Genomic DNA, 10975 nt, shown 5'->3' on the forward strand with positions numbered 1-10975 from the left:
TGTTCATGCTGAATTACTCCAGCCGTTGGAGTTGCCGAATTGGCTTTGCGGTGGAGTTCAGTTGCTTTGATTGATAGAATAGCTGAGTTCTGTCAGGAACACACAGGGCCTTCCCAATGGGCTTCTGGGGTTGTCTCTATTCAAAGTGGACACTTTTGAAAGGCTTTCTGTAGTCTTGCTGCCTTTCAGCTTATTTTCAGTGCACCAGTCAGGAAATCATGTGGGTTTGGACTGAATAACAGGGGTTTTATACAGCCTGTGCAGAAAATGCTGTTGATAATTTATGTTTTAGCTTAGAGAAATAAAAAATGGATTTCCTAGGCTGGAAGCTGTTCAATGATAATTATTCTAGGCTGCTGTATAATTTTGTAGCTATTGTAGCTATAGACCTGTACAGGAAGTAGTTTTTCTCTCCTGGCATTTCTCTTTGTTCAAGATTAAAGTTTCCCTGCTCTCCATAGCAAATAAATCACAGTCTTTCCAATTTAAAAAAAAAAGGGGGGGGGGGGGGGAGAAGGTGCAAAGAACAGGAGAGATACCCCCTAAATATCTCACAGCCTGATGCCCAGGGTGCACTCCTAGGAAGCAGAAAACTGATATTCAGATGTCTGGCGTGTTTGATGATAAGAGGAAACTCAAACCTGAGCCCACACACAGTCGAACACGGCAGATGCAGGATTGTGGGCAGGTGCTGATGGGGACTTGTGGCCAGCCAGCTCTCAGCGAGGTATACCCAGCTCCTGTCAGTGCCTGCAGGCAGGCTCTGTCTGATGCTGGCTTTTGGGGCCCTTCACTCTTTGAACGTAGAGACTGGGAGGGAGCTGGAGGCTTACTGGGGACCTTTGCCATGAGGCAGTTCATTTGCCGAACTTTGGAGACACAGCACTAGGCTATGACCTGTGTAGAGATTCTTCTCTTTAACCTTTCTTGGTGAAGCAATTCTAATTTAGAAAAAGAATTAGCACTTGTTGAGACAGAATTAAACAGCCTGTATCCTAGTAGTCAGTCAGGGTATCTACCTCTGGTGCCCTGAGCACATGTACTGTGTGAGACCCCAAATCCATCTACTTTCCCAGCCTCTAGTGATTTGTGATTCAGATGCGGTATTTTGTGTTTAGCAGCTATCAGCAAATTTTTATTCTGTGAATCTGTGCAACCCCCTTTTTTGAAGCTATATATATACAAGGAGATTTGCAGCTTAACTACCCTCTCTGAAGAACAATCCCCTTTTGTTTGCAGTAGCCTTAGAACAGTCTTCTAGCTCCCATTCACATTTATGTAAAAACAAAACAACTTCAGCAGTGTTACTTAGAGATACTGAAAGTATCCAGCAGCTTAGTAAAGTAAGAGACCAAGGCTCAATGTCTTACCTGAATTAAATAGAACTGGAACTTGAATATATCTCAACATGAACAATGAGCCCTATATCCATTAAACTATTTACGCCTAGAGTTTTGCCTGGAGTACTGAAAGTCGTCATGGCACCTTACAAATGAGTTCAACAATGTTGGCTCTTTGGAAATTAGAGTTTGTATAATTTCCATGCTTTAGGGCAGAGATAAAGCTGTGCCAGGAAAAATCAGAAAACCGTAGGAAGAAGTGGTTTATTTTAAATAGTTGCATATTGCATTAGCTTCTTCTGATGACAATGGGAGCACCTCATCCATCTGGTCCAGTATGTCAGCACATGAATTGCACCCAGTTAGTCAACTAAGGAAAATTGACCACTTTTGCTGTTCCAGTGTAATGGGAACATTTTTGCTGTTCCTGAAAAATTTCTTGTACTCTCAAAGAGTGGTTCCAGAATAGCTAAATGATAGTACCAGAATAACTCTTGCAGCTATGCAAATCAGTTCCTTAGTATAGACAAGGCCACAGACTACCCAAAATTCATTTAGACTCCAACTTAAGCTGAAGTTAATTGACTCAGGTCCGCTGCCTTTTCCTCCAAGAAACTAAGAGAGCTGCACTAATTACACTTCTCCACAAGGTGGTGATGTGCCACTGATGGAATATTTTCCCTCACTTTCTGCAACCGGGCAAACTGAGAGGTAGCTAAAGCAAGGCAAGCCCAGGTGCTGGTGAGATGTTGGTTTAATCCGAAGAGCATCACTGCAAAGCTATCCTGCATACAACACTCCCCTACAATGCATAGAAAACATTTGTGGGGCATATAAGGAAAGAAATGTGTGTGTTTTCACCTCTGTTTTCATCTCTCTCTCACTGAGATTAAACATTTATCCACCTGTGCTTTCAGCCTTTTTGTTCTGTTTGGCCCTCCCCTGCTAGGTGCACAGCCCTGTGTGTCAGAGTTGACTTGCTATTATTTTTCTGCTTGTTGAGGCAGTGAGAAGGATTGCTTTATCTTTGACCATCATCTGTTTCAAGGTAGGAATAATACACTTCCAGGATTGTCTGCAGCTCCTGCAGTTTGACTTCTTTTGGGAGGTCTTGGAGAAGGAGATCCCTCAGAAAGAGAGGTAGAGCCTGATAGAGAGGCATTCAAGAGTCCATGAAAGCTGAGAGCTGACGAGAGTGACTGTGACCTGTCAGAGATACAGTGGAAGCTCCAGAAGGAGGAGAAGGAAGCGAGAAGAAAGGGGATAAGCCTGTGAGGTGACATGAGACAACTATGAGGGTCTAGGAAGCAGAAATTGTGGTGGCGAAAGGGGTCTGTGCTTGGCCAGATGTTGGAAGGAGTGAGGAGGTAGCCGGAGGTCAAGAAGGGGGAGCGGAGCTGCTGGGACTGTGAAGGGAGGGAGGGAGGGAGGGAGGGCAGCAGGGTAGGGGGAATGGAGTCAGTTGGCAGGAGGAAGGAAGAGGGCAACCGCGGCTGCAGAGCACGAGAGGGACAAAGCGGGTGCCTGCCACATGTGGTCCTTCAGGTTATTCAAAAGAAAGGGGTTTGAACCTTATAATGGTGGCAAGTTAGAGGGCATTGCTTGCTGCTTGGGGTAGAAAAGGCAAACTCAGCAGCAGGCATGCAGAGTAGCCTAGCTTTAAATACTGGTATATCATGATCTTTCAGATCTATGCAGAGATATTGCATGGTCCATTGGAATGGATGAAATGTTCTCTTTCTACTGAAATGTGCATTTTTAGCCCTGATAGGCCATCGAAAGCTCATCTTAAGCATTTACTGGTGCAGGGCTGATTATTTCCCATCTTAGTGTGTAAGTTACATTATTTCAGGGTAAATAAAATGTATCTGTGGCAACTTCAGTTGAGAAGCTTTCTTTTAAAACCATTGCAGCCTCTTGGAGCTGTTTGAAGTTTGGGATGAGAGAAGTAATCATATTTGATGGATTAAAAGGCACAGTGTGCATGACGGAATCAATGACACAGTAAAGGTGACTCCAGCCAGATTTAGGTTTAGAAATAACTGCATAGTCCCTGCTATGTACGCCACAAAACCAAGCTTCCTGGCCCCTTTTAACTTCACCCATAGACAGTCTATGCTGATGGGGAATCTAGCCATAAACCAGCTTCCTCTGTAAGTCCCCAGCTTAAAATTAGCCTAGGTTTCCTAGCACGAAACCCTTCTAGACAGCTTGCTTTTTACCGGGATAAATAATGTATTTCTTGCTCACTAGCAACTGGACCATAAAATGTGACCACATATTAGATTTAAACACGTACAGAGTAGCTTCCAGGACTGTTTTTGTGCTGGGCATGTTGATAAGACATCTGCAAGGTAACATGTAATAGCAATAGCAATGACACTGATGTAAAAGTGGTGCATGTGTAAATAAGTGAATAGAATGTGGGGCACAGAGACATAAATGTTTGAAAAAAATGACACAAAATGGATGAAATGGGATATAAAAGGGTATGGTTTAGAGATGGGTCTATGGACAAACTTTCCCAAAGATGGTTTTAGCTGCTGATTATCATGTCCTACCAAGCCAATGAGGGTGTGATTATAAAAAGGTAACAGCTTTTTAGTAAGTTTGCTTTTTCAGAGGTTGCTGTGAATTTAGTAAAGAAAACAAAGTAAACCTCATGATAGATTTCTATAGTACAGCTGTACGCAAATCCCTCCAATAAACTGCATTCAAAATCTTGAACCTAAAATAGCACCTGGTGTCTAATTCATCAGTCTGGCAGTCTTTGTAGGACCCAGATCTAAATCTAGTTCATCTCATTTGAACAAACTCCACTATTAACCCTAGGCCAGCAACAGCTGTAAATCTAAGCCTAGATAAAACGTCCATGGTGGCTGAAGTCTTAAAGCTTGCCCAGTGGTCTCTTCTGCTCCATGCTCCAGCCCAAACTCCTTAAAAATCCTGTCAGGCCATATCTAGTCATAGTCCAAGCCTTAATTCCAGCTAGTTCTAGCAACCATGGCCCTGCAAACCATGCAATCCAGCAAAATCCATCACTAAACATACATCTTTAGCTGCTGATGCGGCTAAAAATTGTTACCAATTTCTTGTGCACAGGTTACAGAATAAGTTGTGTGAATTTCTGCTATTTTATTACATTGAAAACCTCATCACCTACTAAAGGTGTTCATTTCAGACCAGGTTCATTGTATATGCAAAGTAAATTTATTGTTATCAAAGTCTTAGAAAGCTAATCAAAGAACTATTTTTAGTCCATTTACAATAACACTAGGCCTTACAGTTCAAATTATATATGATTAAAATAATGGATATGCAAACTTTCTGGTAGCACCCACTTCTCTGGTGTTATGTTTAACCTCCCACTGCCTCTCCAGGTCCTAAGCTCCATCGCTTCCATCTGGGACAGGCTGGCATAGTGAGTCCTTTACCAGGAGGAGCATGATGTCGATATTGATGGGGTTTTTTTCCTTCTCACTGTATGGTCTGCTTGGAGACATTTTTATATGTTTGTTAACACACTCCTTCACTGGTCTGCAAGTCATCATTGGATCCAATTTTACTATCTATGGTGTGTTTTACCTAAGTCGGTTATGTCTTTTTTCTCTTTGTTATCCCTAAGACTTGGTTTTTACCCAGCTCTCAAGGTTGCATTTGGATAACTGACCAATGAAGAGTTGTTTGTAGCGCCAGGTCCTCCCGTATCATCCTGTGCCAGTGCCCTCAAGGCCTCTGCTACCACCCCACACCCTTACTCCTCTGCGCATCATTTTATTTTAGGGTCAGAGACAGTTCATTCTGCCCATAATACCTGTACTTGTCACTGCTGTCTGTTAGTTAGAAAAATACATTGTAAACCCACGCAATTATACAAAAGCAAAAGCAAAATAGGTACTAGTCACCTGGTCATTAGATAATTGCTGTCACTTGCTAAACCAAATCTCTAGGCAGGCCAAGACAAGTCCAGAGAAAGCCTGTGGTGCTGCCTTAGCACAAAGGCTTTGGCCTCTTAGAAAAAAAAGCAACAGCATTTTTACTGGGCCGCAAAGCTACATGTTCTAAACCTCCATCTACAATCTGTTTCAGTGTAAGTTTATAGCTAGTGCTGTAAAACTTAACTTCAACTCCACTCCAAAGTTGTGGGATGCTGCCTGGCCCAGCTGTAGCCCTAAGCTGGAGGCCTTGGTCACCCAAATCTAAAAGCCTATCCCCAAAACTACCACCTTCAAATCAGACCTCAGCTGTTTGGGTTTTGGGACCCAGTCGTTACTATAGCCAGGTAGCTGATGCAGGATCCAGATACCAACTTTGCTTTTCTGCCACTGGCAGTATAAAACATATCCAGAAGCCCTGTCAGCCCGGGAACCCATCAGACCAAACCAAAACTAGTCCAGTGCCTCAGCTGAGTCAGTGCAAACCTCAGAGATACCATTTTTTCCAGACCTGATCCTATTCATCAGTACATGCCACCTGGCCCCTGACTGCAACCCTAACCATCGTTTCAAAGCTCAGACCTAACGCGCTCATGAGCTCTCAGGCAAACGGTCAGCTCTGAAGCAGACCCTTCCCAGATCACTTCCCCAGTGCTTTTTGCTGCACACGTGCGGCATAAAAACACAGCCCTGTGTGCGCACATCCAGGAGAGCTGCCACATCACCTGGCACCCTGCTGAAGGCTTTTGTAATGTAGCTCCTGGAAAGGCTCCCAGCTCACTTGGGCTGCAGTTGAGCCTCCAGCCCATCTTTCCCTCCCATTGCCTCATCTATGCAGATCTCGAAGTTGCCAGTAGGTGGTATAAAATATACAGACATCGCTTGCCAGACCTCCCTTCCCATCCACTGAACAACATCTGTCTAATCTCTTGTGCTGTTTTGCCTGTAGATTCCCAGCAAGCACGTAGGGATGTGTAGCCTGGTCTCTATGTAGGTGGCCATTTGCTGTAATTATGCATCAGAACACATTGGCCCACTGTGAGCACAAGATAATTCAGAATTTGATTTTAATGTGGAATTTTCAAATAAAAGTGCTTTCAAAATATCCTTAGCTGAATTATTGTAATGCTAAGATATGAAATATTTTGCTAATGCTTCATGAAAACCAGGTTTGGTGCGAGGTATTTCTTACAATATTGCTGTAGAATTGAAAAACTCTGCAATGTGCATATTAAATTGTAACAGGAAGACATAACGCTGACAAAATTACGGAATTGCATATGTCTCCTGACTTACTGTATGAAGGAAGCAGCAAGCTCCTTTTTTGCTTGAACCTTCAGTGAAGGGTGAGATGTTAAGGAAAATATATATATTATATTGGATTCCACAGTTATATGACCTTCTGAATCAGTTCTTGGTTATCAGCGTTTTGTATTTATGCTCTAAATATTGCAAACATCACTTTCAGAATTGTTCCTTCATTATTTCAGCAAACTTTCCTTACTGCTTTTAGAACAGTGGAAAACAGAAGGTGAGGTATTTGAAATGGTGTACTACAGGCAAGAGTTAAAATGAGAAACAGACAGCATTTCTATGGAAACTTCTTTCTCTACTCAAGAGGGGCAACATTAATCAAAATGATTAATAGTAAACAGTGACCACAAAACCCATGAATTATTTCACTGCATTTTAGTGAAAGAAAAAGGTACTGAAGTGGTTCATCAGACATAACATCTTTCAATGAGTCCTGAGTCACAGTATGAAATGTGGAACATCTATTATTAGACCATTGATTTTTTTTTCCATCAGATAAATTTAAAAAGTTAAATAAAACATGGCTGCACAAAAAATGGCACACCTACCTTGATTTCTGAAGTATCTTAAACAATTGGGAAAGAAACTGAAGCTCGGGGGTTTAGTAGTTGGTATATTCACAATGTCAAGCACAGGACATTTCAACCCACAGATGCCTAATTAAAGGAGCAAGAAAAATAACTATAACCGGGAAATGTCCTGTAAAATTAATCTCTATGTTATAAATAAAGATGCACCGGAGGAAATCTGAGAATAGGTCTTAACTTTCTGTCTAATGAGAAATAGAAGGGAAGTATAGAGAGAGAATTTTAGCTTTCCTATTTTGGGCAGCAATAAAGTAAAAAGATGTGACAGGCTGCTTTTGTTTATGAGGTTAAGCTGACAGTCATTTGCAGCTGAGTTGCCACTTACAGGAGACGGCATGTTCTTTATTCCACTCATGGAAAACAGTTATACAGGAATGACCTGTATTACATTAAATTGTCTGCTTTAGAGCAGTGAAAATTCAATATTCACCAGCTACCTGAATTTAATTCATGATGATATGAATGGCCCCAACATGCAGAGTGAGAACCTTGATGTGCAGTGTCACCAAACCAGAGCACTCTGATTTTATTTAGTGAATGTCTCTCATCTTGTATCAGGCACAATACCCTGTGTGTATCACTTTGATTTTAGCTAGTTGCTGTCATTACAAAGCAGCTCTTTTTTTACAGCAGAATTCCCTAGGCACACCAGACAAATTGGCTCACTGAAAGCTGCTTCATGTGAATTTAACTGGATCACTGTGGTACTGACACCTCTATTTTTCCTGTGCGTGAAACATATTCCCCTTGATGAATACCTTTCCTGTTCCTTACCTGTAGACATACTTCAGTGCTTTGACTAGCCCAAATCTTTCTCCAGACTAGAACACTAGCCCCATAGCTATGCACACCTCTGTGAGATTTTGAGCTTTAAATGACTCAGTGTAATTTTTTTCCAAAGTTCCTCTAGCCTATCTAGTGCCCTAGACATCTCCTATTTTTTCCCCCACAACTGAAGTAAAAGACACCACTAAACACGACAGTTAATTCATGTGAACATGTTCATAAAACAGCCCAGAAGAACCTGAGAAAACAAAAGAAATTTAAGTTGGACTGTCACTACCCCCTGTAGATCAGGCTTCCACAGATGAGGCTACTTCTGCTCAGAGCTCTAGCCCAAAATAATTAGTGGGCTGTGTTAATCTAAATGTTATGGTGGGTTGAACATTGCTTTGTGTACAATTAATTATTCTTTGTCTTCCCTTCCAATGCTTTCGAACATGCATAGTTGTTCTCACATTCATGCTAGAAAATGAGTAATACTTTGTTTTGAGACATCTAAGCCTTTTTAAAATACTCCCTTTCACATAAAGTCATAATTTTACAAGTTTGTATTTATTTTTCCAAAGAAAATTAACTTAAAGCCAAGCATTTCTGATCAAAAGGAAAAGTATTTCTGATTTAAAGGTAGCTGCACTAGGATACATTTTTTAAAGTTATACATTTTAAAGTTTTTGCTTATCAGAAAGGAATTGAGCACCAAGAGCAAACAAGCAGGAGTCCAGAAATTACATTCATTAACGCTAAGCACAACATAATGTTAACAGCTTCATATTCTATTCTGAATCAAGGGTCTTCAGTTTTCAGATGTTGTCTGTGCTAGGCAAAGGAAGCACGATCATAAAAGAGGTGTGCTTATATAAGACAGTATATAATGTGGTGGATGTCAGAATTTAACATTATATATCTAATGCTTCCAGTGTTTTGAACAAGAAGTTTTGTCATAAATGTTTTTAATCTGGATGGTAGTGCTTAGCTGCTGACAGTGAAAACATACTTCGTTTACTATATGTAGTTCTACTGACAAGTCGATGTGTGCCCTGTTACCAGAACGAGATGCTGCTTTAAGAAGGACACTTTATTCCTATTTCAAGATGCTTTCTGTCTTTGTAGGACTTTTTCCAGTACTGCCTGATATCGATTAACTGCATAAAAAGCTTTCCATGTACATGTTTTTGTATTGCTGTATGGTGCTCAGCAGTCTCTGTGGTCTCTTTATCCCTGTTAGTTTTTCCAAAGGACTCAGCATAGAATCAGAATAGAAGTAAATCTATGTCCTTCAGTGTGACCCAGAGATAACAAGACAGACTTTTTCCCTTATCTCACTAAGGCAATATTGCAGAGGGGATGTTAAAAAATGCTTGCAACAGCTCTTACTGTAGCTTCCTGTTATTTATGGGTATTCATTCCTGGTCATAATCTGCAGCACAGTCAAGAATCAAAAAAAATTATTCATGATGTGGCATGGATGGAATCTAGTAGCTTTTCACTAGTGCTGGGACAAATATTTTGTAATAATTGGGGAACTAGAGCATATTGTGTGGGGTCAGCATCACAAGTGATCAGTCTCCTGTCCTTGGTGAACTGACACATGATGCACACCTGGCGCAACTCCAAACTTCCTACCCAAGACCGGGCAGGCCAAATAAAGTGAGAGCCACCTCTGCTTGATAGACTTGCTCTATTACCTAGGCCATTGTCAAGGAGATTAGGTTTGCTAGTTTAGGATGAAATAACATGATTTAAATAGACATTGGTAATGAGGAACACCTTTCCTTTATTGTTTGAAGAAAAAATGCAGTTAAATATATGTATGCTTGCAGTCATTGTATAGGAGCACTAAATAAAGCACATGAACCCTAGGGGCTCATAGATCAGTACGGTGTGATTTCTTTACTGGATCAGAGGGACTCCATCACTGTACCATTTCTCTGCATTTGCTTCCTGCAGCAGGAAGATTTTAACGTAGCATTCAGCAAGACTGGGCATAGGAGGGATGTTTCAGCTCTAATGGGCTGAAAATATCATGCTGCTGCATCTATTTCATGCTAGAATTTTTGCAATGGAAAATATTAATACAATAATTCACTCCGCTGTTTTCAGCAATTTGTTCTTTCTTGGTGAATTGCGTATGTGTGGTTTGAAGTTGTTTATTTTAATTGTTTCTAAGCTCTCCCAAGTTTGTATTTGTTTTCAGAACTAAGATAAAATATCTTTATACAATCAAATTAGTAATTTGGCATGTGAAATTTTGCCTCAGTGTCATTTGCTGTTAGGGCACAACAAAGACATGAAGATGGGGAAAAAGTATGATTCCAAGTACTGAACCACACAGTTTGGATTTGGACTGTTTGGCAAAAACAGAGCCACTGTGATGCTCTTCTGGGTGACTACAAAAATTAGAAATACTTCTGGTCTTCTCATGTAGTTATTATTCTATAAAGAATAGAAATGTTTTGTCACTGCTGTCATGATTTTCATCTTGAATCATCTGTATAGATGTTAAGTAATTAACTCCCATTACAATGAGATGAAATTAATATCACCTTCTTTCTGTCACTGGGCAAACTGAGGCCCAGGTCAAGCGTTCCCCACTCTCCCCATCTTGTGTTCAGGCCTCTCTAAGTTAGCTCAGATTGCTTGCTAAAGTCATCGTTCCTTAAAGATCAAGGCATTGCAAGATATATACTAGATTTTTTTTTTTTTTTTTGCTATTAGCCCGAGCAGCTTTTTCTATTTCCCAGAAGTTAACTAATGTGCTGTTGTATAGAGGTCACCCTTTTGCCAAATTGCTGAATAATCCAGCAGGGTGTAGGGCGGAGTTGCCTCTCCAGAAGCAAAAAGCCAAAATTAAAAGTCACTTCTAGGATACAGCTGGAAAGACTTTGTTCAACTTTTGTCAATTCTACATCAAAAATATTAGCAAATTGGAAATTATTAAGTGAGGAGCAATAAAAGGGATTCAAGTGCTGAGGAGACTGATGTAGGTAGTAAAATAAAAGAAATAATAACATAAACA

At 40.7% G+C, this 10975-nt stretch overlaps 1 protein-coding gene across 1 annotated transcript in view; it reads left to right on the forward strand.

Annotated features, from left to right (window-relative positions):
- Positions 1-889, forward strand: part of PRKN (parkin RBR E3 ubiquitin protein ligase) — a 767561-nt gene extending 766672 nt beyond the window's left edge. The window contains exon 12 of the mRNA XM_069786113.1: positions 629-889. Within this exon, the coding sequence (XP_069642214.1) occupies positions 629-889 (261 nt within the window). The remainder of the gene's footprint in view (positions 1-628) is intronic.
- The last annotated feature ends 10086 nt before the right edge of the window (positions 890-10975 follow it).

This window comes from Haliaeetus albicilla, chromosome 7, assembly GCF_947461875.1.
Source record: "Haliaeetus albicilla chromosome 7, bHalAlb1.1, whole genome shotgun sequence".
NCBI classification, from domain to species: domain Eukaryota; kingdom Metazoa; phylum Chordata; class Aves; order Accipitriformes; family Accipitridae; genus Haliaeetus; species Haliaeetus albicilla.